General features: G+C 41.2%; 1 protein-coding gene across 2 annotated transcripts in view; it reads left to right on the top strand.

The window, feature by feature from the left end:
• The window catches only part of TTC13 (tetratricopeptide repeat domain 13), a 124680-nt gene that overhangs the window by 15251 nt on the left and 95634 nt on the right, over window positions 1-13795 (top strand). For both annotated transcript variants that reach the window (XM_006894552.1, XM_006894551.1), the window contains exons 3-4: window positions 2522-2597; window positions 11306-11376. In XM_006894552.1, coding sequence (XP_006894614.1) covers window positions 2522-2597; window positions 11306-11376 — 147 coding nt within the window. The remainder of the gene's footprint in view (window positions 1-2521; window positions 2598-11305; window positions 11377-13795) is intronic.

Here is a 13795-nt window from a genome sequence, read left to right as displayed (position 1 = left end):
AATAAAATAAAGACAGTTTTATATCAGGTTTTTGTCCCTCACTAGTTCCCGATGTGGTTTAGAAAATGCTTTCTCCTTTTATGGGATGTCATTCCTTTTCTCATCTCGTGTTTCTCAGCACAGAGGCATGGCAAATCAAATATCGAACACTGTCTGGCATAATAAGACTTTTTAAACTCAAAGCAGTGTTTGTCATTTTCACTTTGTGCGCAGTGAGCTAAGCAGGGAAACCTTTCAGATTGGCTGTGTTCATCAGTAACCATGTGACAGGGTGGGAAGACTTGTTGAGTGTCACTGAGTCAGAACTGATTCATAGCTGACCCTCCGGTGGGTTTACAAAGGCAGTAAATTGCACAGGAGGAGATTGCCCACCTTTCTTTGGCAGAGCTGCCAGTAGATTTGAACTGCATGCCTTTGAGTTGGCAACACAGTTTGTTACCATTAAGCCACCAGAGTTGTTAAATCTGCCATGTCTTTATTTTTCTTAATTTTTATTTTATACTAGTTTCCTTTAAAAATTCATATACATTGTTTTTCACACTGAATCTTTCCCATTTCCTTTATCCATCCCTCCTTCCACCCCTCAAATTGTACAACCCTGTGATTAAGCCCCTACACCCCTCCACACCCCTTTGCTCCCCCCTTGGATCCTCCAACATGCTTTACTAGTTACCTTTTTATTTCTACAGTAATGGTCTTACACAATATTTGTTCTAATATAAGGGACTGTGTTCACGTAGCATAATACCCTCCAGTCTCTCCCAAGTTATCAAGTTAGGTACTGATTTTCAAGATCATTGCTCCTGCATGCTGTGTAGTATTCCATCATGTGAATGTACCATCATTTCTCAATTCATTTGTTTGTGGTTGAACATTTGGGCTGTTTCCGTGTTTTTTTGATGGTGAATAATGCTACTGTGAACATTGTTGTATAAATCTCCTTTTGTGCTTCATTCTCTCAGGGCATATTCAGTGGAATAGCTGGGTCATCTAGAATTTTTATATTCAGCTTTTTGAGGAAGTGCCAGTTGCTTTCCAGAGTGGTGTACCTATCTCTCCACGTTTTCTCCAACATTTATTATTTGCTATTCTGTTACGCTTTGCCACCGCTACTGTGGTGAGATGGTGTCTCACGTGGTTTTAATTTGCATCTCTCTTATTGTCAGTGATTTTGAGCATTTCTTCATGTGTCTGTTAACTCTGCCATGTCTTGAAGAAGACTTAGAAGATCTGTGTGGTTCAAAGCTCCACTAAAAACTGACAGGGCATCTTTTCACCAAAGCACGATAGTTGCATTTCCATCTGTCATACTTTGTTTAGACTCCTGATTGGAGGAACCTGTTTGGCCATCCTTCTGGTCTGCACCTGTGACTAGTGATCTTGAAATAAGCTTGTGTTTTTCTGAGAACTAGCTTTTTCTTGGCCTGTTTTATGGACAATCCAAGTATTCCTCTGTATTTTCATTTTTGGATGGATTTTGAGTATCCCAAGATTGTAAATGGAAGTACCTCCTGAAACCTCGTGATTTCAGTTGTTGTTACTGTGTCTGGTTGAATTGGAACTGACCCATAGCTAACTCTCCAGCGGGTTTTCAGAGGCAGTTAATTGCACAGAAGGAGATCGCCTGTCCCTCTCCCGCGGAGCAGCTGGTGGATTTGAACCGTGTGCTCTTAGTATGGCAGTGCAGCTTCTTACCAGGAGGCCACCAATACCCCATGATTTTAGTTAGTGAAACCCAACAGATCCAAGTTTATCTTGACTAATGCCAGTTATTGGCTAGCTAGCATAGACACTGGTCAGGAGAGTAAGTACCCCCGCATATGCCTGAGCACTTCTGTTGTTAGATGTCACTGAATATCGAGTGTAACAGCAGAGAACTGTCCCCACTCAGGGCCATCCTCGGCCTCTGCTGTGCCTGAGCCCTTAGTGCAGCCACTGTGTCAGTCTGTCTTTGTGAAGGTCATCTGTTTCCCTCTGGCCCTTCCGTTCTCCAAGCACGATGCTCTTTCCAGGGACTGGCCTCTCCTGACTATAGACCCCCAGGACATATGAGGCAAAGTCTCATCTCCCTACCTCTAGGGAGCACCCTGGCTTCACTTTTTCTAAGACAGGTTTGTCTGTTCTTTTGGTAGTCCATGTTATTGCTGCTGTTGTTGTTTGCTTCAAGTGGGAATCGACCCATAGCTGACCATCCACCAGGTTTTCCCAGGAGGAGGTTGTCCATCTTTCTTCTGCAGAACAGCTGGAGGATTTGAATTGCCTGATTTTGGTTGACAGCGCAGCTCCTTACCCACTAGGCTACCTGAGCTCCCTGCAGAAGTGAAAAGGGACCACTGATGGGAGTAAGACCACCAATAATAAGGGAGACTAACCTCCTATTATACTATAAACTCCGGTGTGGTATTTAGTATGACTTAAAGGTAATGTTAATACAGTTTTTTATTATTAAAATGATAGACTTGTAGTGTATGTTCTTTCTTCATTTGTAATAAGCTAAAACACCTCTTTGGTATTTTTTCAGAGCCAGGCCAAGTCTGTTGCAGAACAGAAGAGATTCCCATTTGCTACTGACAATGACAGCACGAATGAAGAATTAGGTAAGGCAAGTGTTAGAGTCCCATCATGCATGTGTGATGGTGTTTGGTGCAGAGCAGGATGGCAGGGTAGGCTGGGGGAAATAAGGCCGAAGAGGCTATGCCGCCACTGCTTGATGTAGGGCAGGGAGTTTTGTTCTTCTGAGATTCCCATTTATTACATGGTGGTTAAGAAAGATGTGGCTGAAGTGGCCTTTGAGGGTTTTTCCAGCCATGTTTCTGTGGAAATGAATACTGTTCATCGTTCATAAAAGGACTATTTGTGTACCAGTATCAGATGTGAATGATAATAAATTGACAGATGGTGCAACCACGGAAGACTTACCCATCTACGTAACAGAAGAGCTCGGCTGAAGCTCCCGAGGCCAGTCAGCTCATGCCGGCTTGAAGGATGTGGGTGCCAACAAACTGAATTCTTTCAGATCTGCAGGTGTGGACTCGAGTCTGACCTGCTCAGCCATTACTTGGGCAAGCTGGTGTCACAGTGTCAGATAAGCCTGAGCATGCCTCGCTCACTCACAGACCACCGACAAGGGACAGAGGCTGAGCTGGAACACTGTAGCGGACAAGCTGGTGTCATGGTGTTAGATGAGCATACCTCACACATCCTAGACCAACGTACAAAGCAGCAGAGGCTGAGCTGACACATTGCAGTGGACAAGCTGATGTCACACTGTTAGAGGAGCATGCCTCTCTTGTTCCTAGACCAGCCGACAATGGACAGAGGCTGAGCTGGAACAGAGCAGTGGACATGGTGTCAGATGAGCGTGCCTCATTTGATCCCAGACCTCCTGATGAAGGATAGAGACTGAACTGAAACACGGCAGTGGGACGTAGTGTCAGATGAGCATGCCTTGCTTACCTCAGACCACTTGACATGGGAGCAGAGGCTGAGCTGAAACACGGCAGTGGACAAGCTGGTGTTAGGGGGTCAGATAAGCATGACCCCCCGACATGTGAGCGGAGGCTAAGCTGAATACGGCAGTGGACAAGGTGCTCTCCTGGGTGTCAGATATGCTTTGGCATGTCACGCTCTTTCCCAGACTGTCTTATGATCATTTTAACACTTCTTCAGACATCCATGTTTCATAGTGAGATGATCCACTTCTCTACATTATCTCCTTCCTTCTTTGAGGGCCGATAATTGAGACATATCTTGAAAAGTGGTAATTACTTTTTTTTTTGTAATTACTTTTTAGGGAGCTCTGGTGGCACAGAGCGTTTAGTGTTGCTACTCAAGGGATCAGTGGTCTGAATCCACCAGCTGCTACTCTGCAGAAAGACGTGTCTCTTCCCATAAAGATTTTCAGCCTTGTAAACCCAGTTGGGATTGACTCTGTAGCAGTGTGGACACTAGTCGGTGGCAATTTTTGAGGAGACTTGAGAATTAATTATTCTTTTCTAAGCTTTTTCAGTTTGAAAGCAATTACAAAAACAGACCAGATTACAAAAAATTATCATGATTAACACCCTCGTTCATTCCTCTAATAATAAATCTGTTGATCTGGTCTCTTAGTTGCCAGCATTTCCACCTTCTACAGAATGGGTGGTCTTTTTCTTCATTCCATCTCACAGATGAATCTCACAACTTGAATGGTCACAAAAAGTTGTTTGCTTCTTTGGAGCATTTGCCAACAGAGTAGACCTCATGAATCAAATCTTCCATGCAGATGATGCCATATTTACCAAGAGATCATGCAATCAAAATGTTTCCTGTCCAAGACATTTGCCTCTTAGCGATTTTGCCAAAATCAACGCTTATAGAACAGTTTGTTTACAGACTTCCAGTTTGGGCACCCTCTGAGAGTTATGGTTCCATGATCCTCGGCATGTTATTTAAAGCTTTATTGAGTCTAACAAAGGTGCCATTGAAGATCTAGCAAAGGAAAAAGAGCTGCAACACCTTACGACCTTTGGGTTCACACCATTGATACCTCGGATCCTGATGACAAATGCTAATTTGAGTTCTGCAGGTACATAGAAGTTGCCAGCTTTTCTTGTCATCTGAGCCATTCAAATTTCAGTTCTGTACATCGGCCTATGTTCTTTGTGGTAGCTCTTAGCCTTTTCACAGATAAGCTTGCTCCTTGCAGTTTGAAGCAACTTTTGGGCAAACTTCTTGTGCAAGTGCTTGACCCTTAATTTCCATGACATCCCTTTGCTTTTTCTTAAGGGTTTGTGGCACTGCAGGAACTTTCCCCCCTCTCCCCTTTCTCTACAGTGGCTTCCATGGTTCCAAGGAGGGGGGAAAAAGGAGAATTAGTTTCTCTTTAAGCCTCCATATTTAGGCTCTTCTGAAGTCTGAGCATGTTCTCTGTGTTTTCATGGGTACAACCCTGCCATACCTGCTTGGTATAGGCCAAGCCAGAACTGGTGTGACTTTCTGCCACCATTGATTTTGTTTTTTGTTCTGTCAAAGTATGCTTTGAGGGGATGCAGTTATTCTCCATCTAAAAGTAAGCATTTCAGCAGTGAAATTACAGTTAGTAGAGGTCTTGATAGATGTCCAACTGTTTCCTGTGTATCTTTGGACATAAAAATATTCAAGTCCTTACAGTTATTTCTGTTTACACAAGTTTTGGGCTAACGTGAGTTTTAAATGAGTGCTTCTAAATTTTTCCTTATAAAATATTTACATTTCAGTGGCAAGAGTGGAATTAAAAAGCTTAATCATGGCTTAGCTCTGGTGGCCTAGTGGCAAGAAGCTGCACTGCAATCACGAAGGCATGCGGTTTGAGGTCACCAGCTGTTTCACAGAATGATGGACAGTCTCTTCCTTGGTGATTAACTGCCTCTGAAAACCTGCTGGAGGGTCTGTTATGGGTTACTTCTGGTTCAACGGTACTCAACAATAACAACAAAATCATGGCCTGTAATTTAAAACTATTCCCAAAAATATAAAATGTGTCCCCTAAAACCATTTTTCCTTCTGGCTTACTCATTTATTTATTCATCATTTAACACATTTACTGGTTGTGGGAGGATGAATAGAAAATTCTAGAACTCTTGATATGAACAGAATCTTAAAAAAGATTTCCTACAGGTTTGTTTATCAGAAAGTTAGGAAGTGTGAGTGAACACAGGTCCTTCTCACATGGTGATCTTTCAAAAACTACACCTACTATCTTTTTTTAATTTTTATTTCATTTTTAAATTTTATACTGGTTTACCTACAAAGTTTGTATACATTGTTTTACACACTGCATCTTTCCCCTTTCCTTTACCCACCCCTCCCTCCACCCTTCGAATTGTGTGACCCTGTGATATAGGAGGAATCCACACTGTTTGCTGTCTAGCCCTTGGCACGATGGACATGATCAACCTGTGTGTATGTGTGTGTGTATGTGTGTGTGTGTGTGTCACATGTGGATAGGAGGAATTTGGGCTATCTGCTGTCCAGCCCTGGGCACGGTGGTGGGCATGTCCATGGCTCATGTGGAGTAAAGTAGGCTCCTGAGCTGACAGCTCCCTGCATACTGTCCATTGTTCCCACCTCATACACCTCCTGTGTAGCTTCCTTATGCTGCATTCCTTTGTCTGTAAAATGGGCCAGTAAGTGCAGTTGCATCAGTGCAAATAAGGAATAAAAATAATTAGGACAGTGCCTGCCACATCTTACAGGTGCAACATAAAATCTGTTATTATTATTTTCATCATTTTATTGCTTTTTCACAAATAATACTAGCTCGCTACTAAAAATGTCTGTTTTCTGGATTTTAGGTAGTTGAATGATATTAACATTTTGAGAATTTGGTCATAATATTTTTTCCAAAGAAATTCTTTTTCCCCCTCTTTTTACTTGAGAAATGTTCCCAAAATCTCTTGTGTTGTTATGAGGCTCAGTATTAGTAAATTCTACTTTTTTTTTTTTTAAGTCCTTTTTGGAAGATATTCCCAATCTTCCCATACATTTTGTGTTCCTACTCCTTTCAGCTGCCAAGGAATTGGAGCAATTCATGCCAGGAAAAATTTTAGTTGCCTTAGTGAAAAATCCTTGAAACACAGTAAGTTGGAAAAACATTCTGCTGGGTGAAATATGTCAGTCACAAAAGGACATGTGTTGTATAAGTCTACTCTACAATATGAACTTCTTATATTAAAAAGCTAAGGAAAGGTTTCGGGACAGAAAGAAATATCCTTTGACAGTTACCCTGAGAGGGAAGGAAAAATGAGTAAATGAATAACAGTATGCAGTAAGGGGATGATCTGCCTAATATCACAAGAAAAGCAGAGTGTGATTACAGTGTGGGCATTGTAATTCATGCCAGAAAACAAAATATGTTTGATTGGGTAGAAAACCAATTAACTTTAGAAAGTTATAGTCAAATAATGAGAAAGGGAGAAAATGTACAAAGAAAAAATATTTTTCTTGTCTTCTTAAACATTTTTTATTGGTTTGCATAGTCATTCATATACATTGTGTTTCACTTGTGTACTTTGTGTCTAATTTTGTCTTTCGGATACATTGTTTTTCATTTATATGTTTTATGTTGTTGTTATTGTTAAGTGCCATTGAATTGAGTAGCACTCATAGCAACCCTATGAACAAAAGATTTGAAACCTGTTCTATAACTGTCCTCCTTTCTTTGATGTTTATAGAATTTCCAAAGGTCTTCTGTTTAATAAGTGAATGTGTTAAGTTAATGGACTTAAGGAAGGAATCAGAGAGAAGAGAGATAGGCACACCCATGTTTATTACGGCTTTGCTCACAATAGCAAAGAGTTGGAAACAACCTAAGTGACCATTAACAAAGGAATGGGTAGAGAAGCTGTAGTAAATTCACACAATGGAATACTATGCTGCATTGAAAAACAAAGAACTCATGAATATTATACAAAATGGGTGACCCTGGAGGACATAATGCTGAGTGAAACATCTTAGTCACAAAAGGACTAATACTGCACAGTGCCACTGTTTAAAATTGGACTGACATCTGGGTTGAGGGGGAACCTAAGAAAAGAGAGGATAAATAATGTATACTACATTGTAACAGATGAGGGAGAGAACTGTTTAAAAGGAATATAGAATTAGGTAGTATTTTCATTACAAGATTACAGAAAAAGAAATGTGTATTAAAGTGGATAGTGGACTGGGGGGATAGTATAACAATGAAAGAATTTTTTTTCCTTCCAAGAGAAAAATGAACTAGAAGGAGGGGAGGGGAGGGTGGAAAATGTGCAACAATGAATGAATGGAGGGAAAATTAAATGGAAAGAATATTCTGCAAAAATATATATATATTGCATTAAAAAATCTTTAATCAAAAAATATAAAGAGAAAGTTTACCACAGCTTTATTGAAAGGGGGGGAAGGGCAGCTCCCAGATGAGGTTCCTCATTCTGATGATGTAGAATGGGCAGTCACACCATGATCTTATTGGGGAGGGTTTTTATAACAATCTCTTTAGGGAGGGACATTCCACTGTGATTTATGGTTCACTATTAGTTCTGCCCGGTGGATGAGGCCATTCACTCTTCTTGACGTGTGTATTCTTTGAATTCTTCATTTTCCCCTTTGGCCCCCTTGTCCAGATTTAACAGAATGTCAGTCCTGCTTCTAAGCCTGTCTTAATCTGGGAGCTCTACCAAACTGTGTCCACCATGGGTAACCATTATGGTAACCATTTGACATGTCAGTGGCATATCATTCAGTAACACAGCTAGCTCAAATTATCTCAGTACAGCAAAAGGACAGACCAGTGCCATTATTGTTGTTATGTGCCGTTGAGTTGCTTGTGACTCATAGTAACCCTATGTACAACAGTTCTGAACCCTGCTCTATCCAGTGCCAAGCTTATTGTCTCTGACACACCTACCCTCATTACCTCAGTCACTGAGTAAATTCATCTCATCAAGGGTCTTCCGCTCCTGCACTGTCCCTCTATCCTCCCAAGCATGATGTCCCTCTCCAAGGACTGGTCCCTCCTTAGGACATGTCCATAGTATGTGAAATGGAGCTTCAGAATCCTTGCCTCCAGGAGCAGCCTGGTTTCACTCTCTCTAGGACTTACCTGTTTGTTTTCCTAGCAGTTCACAGTATGTTCAATACTTTTTGCCAGCACCACAGTGCAAAGGCATCAGTTTTCTTTCTATCATCCTTAGTCATTGTCCAGTGTTCTGACCCAAAGCAAGTTATTGCAAAGACTGGCCTGGATCAGGCACACCTTAGTCTCCAGACTGACATCATTGTTCTGGAGAGGTCCCTGGCAGCACACTTTCCTAATCCAATTCATTTTTTTATTTCCTGGCTGCTGGTTCCAAGAGTGTTGACTGTGGAACCAGGCAAACTAAAGCTGTTAACAGTCTCAATCACTTCACCATCTATCACAGTGCTGAGAATCTTTGTTTTCTTTTTTTTTATTATTATTAGTTTTAATGAACATTTACAGAGATTTTGGGTTTTCATTCATTCATTGTTGCACTGTTTTCTCCACCCTTCTCCCCAGTTCGTTCTTCTTTCCCACCCCCCCCGAATGTCTGTTTTAATTGTCCAGTTGCCACAGTGCTGCTTGTCAAAGCCACTTCTGATTAATCTCCTTTGTCAGTGTGTCCCTTGCCATTCCCTATCACTCCTCCCTGAGAGAGACTTCACCCTGATTCATAAGGAAAAGGGGATGGCGTATTCTCTTAGCTACTTCCTGCTGTAAAGGGACACTGTGGGTTTCAGGGTGAAGGTCTTCTCTCACTACTCTAAAGGGCCCCTTTGGCAGTAGGAAACACATAGACTATTATGGAGATTGATTTTGGAATTTGAGCTTCAATCCATATTGAAGGCTGTAGTGCTTGACCTTCTGCAGCATACACTCCAAGTCCTCCTCAGTTTCAACAAGCAGGGTTGTGTCATCTGCATAACATAGATTGTTGATGAATCTTCCTCCAATCCTGATGCCACATTTCTCTTCATAGACCCCAGCCTCTCGGATGATCCGTTCTGCATATAGATTAAAAAGGTATGGAGATAGAACACATCCCTGGCATACACACTTCCCGATTTTGAACCAGGCAATGTTTTCTTGCTCTGTCCTGATGACTGCCTCTTGGTCAGGTTTCACATAAGCACAATTGAGTGTTCTGGAATCCCCATTCTTCTCAGAGTCAGTCACAGTTTGTTATGATCCACACAGTCAAACGCCTTTGCATAGTCAATGAAACACAGATAGTCATTCCTCTGGTATTCTCTGCTTTCAGCCAAGATCTACCTAACATTAGCTATAATATCCCTAGTACCATGGCCTCTTCTAAACCCAGCTAGCACTTCTGGCAGTTCTCTGTTGAGTGTTTCAGTTGAATCATTTTAGAACAATGATTTTTCCAAACACAATTAACACTGCCCTAGGGCTCAACCGACTTTTAAATACGATATTCTGCCCACCTGGTCCTGACTGACTTAAACAAGAGGCTTTCAGGCTGCAGCTGATTGTTTGCTAAATGTATTTTGTACTGTCTTCATATTAAACACATAATTATTATTTTTTAAGATAAAATAGGGAAGATCGTTTTATTACCAAGGTGCATCCTTAAAGGCACAGACCACCCTCCAAAGGAAATATGGAGAAGAAATCTAAACAATACTCATTTAAGAGATGAGAAGACTAGGGCAAGATAATCTAGAATATTACATTTTTTTAAAGACAAGTGAGACAGTTTAGTTAGAATCTGCCATATTTTAAACACTTGTGACTTTTAATTCTGACTACCCCATACACTTACTGATCAGATGTACTCATCTTTAGTGGATGTTTTGTTATGCCCCAAATCCAGTTCCCCCCAAGTCACCAAGGAGCCGACACCGATGCAAGGGCAAGAGGGAATTTATTTCAGATTCGAATCCGGGCCGCGTTCCAAACCGTGCCCATACAACAGGGAAGATGGCCGCGGCCCCGATTCTGGGCTGTCCTGCCCATTTAAAGGGAAAAGCCCGCAAAAACAGGGTGATACAGGATTGGCTGGTTCACAGGAAGGGCGTGAAAACAGGGTGATACAGGATTGGCTGGTTCACAGGAAGGGCGTGAAAACAGGGTGATACAGGATTGGCTGGTTCAAAGGAAAGCCCGCGAAAACAGGGTGATACAGGATTGGCTGATGTTTGGGTGGGGGCTCTTTTCTCCCTTTCCCCACAGCTTTCAGTTTACTGCTCTAGAGGCACATATATATTTTAAAATGACATATTGGTTACAAAATGGAGTCCCTCAGTTTAAATAGCATTTTGACTATTTTAAACATAAGTATGGGAAGACTGTCAATGCATAGTAGTGTTGTGTGTATTCACAGCCTTTTGTAGTATTTTAAATTTCTGTTCATGTTACCTTAATTTGCAATCTAAGAATTCAAATATGTGATTTTATTTAAGTATTTCTTGTAACTTTCACTGTAAAATCACATTGAATTGTTATTTGGTTTTTACTGAGCCTTATTAATAGCTCTTTTCATATCTGGAGAGAGAAACAATTCAGGATTTGGAAGTGAGTGATGAGTTAAGGAAACAGAATTCCTCTTTGTAGGCAGTCTTTTACAGTAGAGTTTAATAATTTAAAGAGACCCAGACGATTGAGTAGTGTCAAGTTAGAAGACTACAATGTTGTCTTATTCTCTTCTACCTTTTTTTTTAAATTGCTTTCAATTCCTGGGGCCTTGTTTTCAGATTTAGCAAAGACTGATTCCACGCTGAGTTCTGCCCTCATGCCTATAATACTTCTGTGTTTGTTTCATAGCTATCGCCTATGTGTTGATTGGCAGTGGTCTCTACGATGAAGCAATAAGGCATTTTTCAACAATGCTTCAGGTAATTGCTTATAATTATGCCATTTCCTTTTATTGTCATAACAGAAACATGGGTTTAAACATGACAGTACTAAAATGAAATGCCTGTTTCTAGACTCTTGAGGAGGATGAATGAAATCATGCTGACTGTGCACTCTGTGATGCTGGCCTTGTGCCTGGCCCTCATTTCATCTTTGCCTATTGCTTTATGTCAGATGGGGAAGATGAGGTCTCATGGGGTCAGTCAGTGTGTTCACGGTCTCCCAACCATCCGCTGGCAGAGTGAAATTCAAGTGAAGGCTGAGAAGGAGCGGCTTGGTCTCAGCCCTCTCTGCTTTTCTACTGCAATGCTTTTCATGAGCTGCAAGTTACAATGTTTCCTATCTTCAGAAGAATTCATCTATATGATGACTTATGTTAAATTCATAGATTTCTTTCTCACCTTAAAGGATAATTCTGAGCCTCATCAATGGGAATATATGGGCCTTTATTAATTCAACACTGAATGAAAGCCTGGCTAAGGTTAAATGCATTAATACACAGGTACAAGAGTTGCAGGGAGCTTGTACTGAAACCTGACCTCAATGACTGCTTGCTAACCCAGAAGCCCTGCTTCTCTTGTGGTTTGAATCCACCAGGTGGGCGATGTCCTCCCGTGTGGTTTACATTCTCTGAAAACCCACTGGAGGATCTTAGCTGTGAGTCAGTTCCACCTTGTAACAGTGGGTTTTAGGTTGTTTTTGGTTTGGTTTTTTTTTTTTTTTTTGTGGATCACAACAAATTGTGACTAGCCTTGAAAAGAATGGGGAATCCCAGACTCTTAATTTGGCTTATGTGAAATCTATCCTTGAACCAGGAAGCAGTAGTTAGAACAGAGCAGAAAAACACTGCATGGTTCAGGGTCAGGAAAGATGGTTGTCAGGGATGTATCCCACCTCCATACCTTTTTATTCTATATGAAAAGATCATTCAGGAGGCTGGGTTTTATGAGGAATAATGTGGCATCAGGATTAGAGGAAGACTCATCAACAACCTGCATTATGCAGATGACACAGCACTGCTTGCTGGAATTGAGGAGGACCTGACGTGCTTGCTGAAAAAGGTCAAGGATGACAACCTTCAGTATGGATGGAAGCTCAACATCAAGAAAACAAAGATTCTCACCACTGAGCTGATTAGCAGCTTCATGATAGACAAAGAAGAAACTGAGATTATTGATGACTTCTTCTTGCTTGGTTCCACGATCAGCACTCTTGGCACCAGCAGTCAGGAAATTAAAAGATGAATTGCAATGGGAAAGTCAGCTGTCTCGGATGTTTCTAGGGTACTGAAGAGCAACAGTGTCCATCTAGAGACTAGGATGTGCCTGCTCCAGGCCATGGTCTTCACAATTAGTTGTTATGCATGCAAGAGCTGGACAATAACTAAGGATGATAGAAGAAAGATTGATGCCTTTGAGTTGTGGTGCTGGAGAATAGTGTTGAACATGCTGTGGACTGCGAGGAGAGCAAACAGATCTGTCCTGGAGAGGGTGAAACCAGGCTGCTCCCTGGAGGCAAGGATTTTGAGGCTGCTTCTCACATACTTTGGACATGTGGCCAGGAGGGACTAGTCCGTAGAGAAAGACATCATGCTTTGAAGGGTGGAGGGACAGCACAGGAGAGGAAGACCCAGGATGAGATGGATTCAATCAGTGACTGGGATTAGGTCTTTTGGAGGTGATAAGACTGGCTCAAGGTAAGGTAAGTTTCAAAGCTAATGTACATAGAATTGCTATGAGTCGGAGATGACAGGATGGCACATAGCAACAACAAGAAGTATCAAATTTACTTAAGTATCAAGTTGGAACCTACTAATAGCAGACCCTCTCTCTTGGGTTTGTGAGGCTTTAAATCACTTTGGCAATTGACCATCTTTCTCTTATGGAGTCAGTAATGGATTTGAACTACCAGAGAGGGATGACCTTTGAGTAGCAACACAACTCCCTCTAGGCTTGGGCACCAGAGGTTCCTTTGTTTAGTTTAGAGAAATATCTAATTACATGGTACATACATAGATGGTAAACTTTTGTTGTGTGTTATGCACATATATATTCTATACTAGATTACAAGGTAAAATATTCTTATATATTAAATTGAACAAAGTTGGCCTATTATTGCAGGAGCTGAGGCACTGAATAGCTCTACCTAGAGAAGTGACCTGACTTCATGTGGATCTAAAGAAAAAATTATTATGGTTGTGTGCTTTCAAATTGGAACTGATCCATAACTCACCCTGCAGAAGAAAGGAAATTGTAAAGACAAGGCTGAAATCAGTGGAACGGAAAACAGAAAAACAACTTTAACCATCAAAATGACCAGGAGCTGTTCTTTGGAAGGGTCAATAAAATGACAAAATGTGACAAATTTAAGAAAAGAAAGAGGTTGTTGTTGTTATGTGCC

The sequence above is a fragment of the Elephantulus edwardii genome, unplaced genomic scaffold (genome assembly GCF_000299155.1).
Source record: "Elephantulus edwardii isolate Elephantulus edwardi_28Jun2011 unplaced genomic scaffold, EleEdw1.0 scaffold00146, whole genome shotgun sequence".
NCBI lineage: Eukaryota > Metazoa > Chordata > Mammalia > Macroscelidea > Macroscelididae > Elephantulus > Elephantulus edwardii.
Note: the sequence above shows the minus strand (reverse complement) of the source record. Positions and strands in the feature narration are given on the sequence as shown.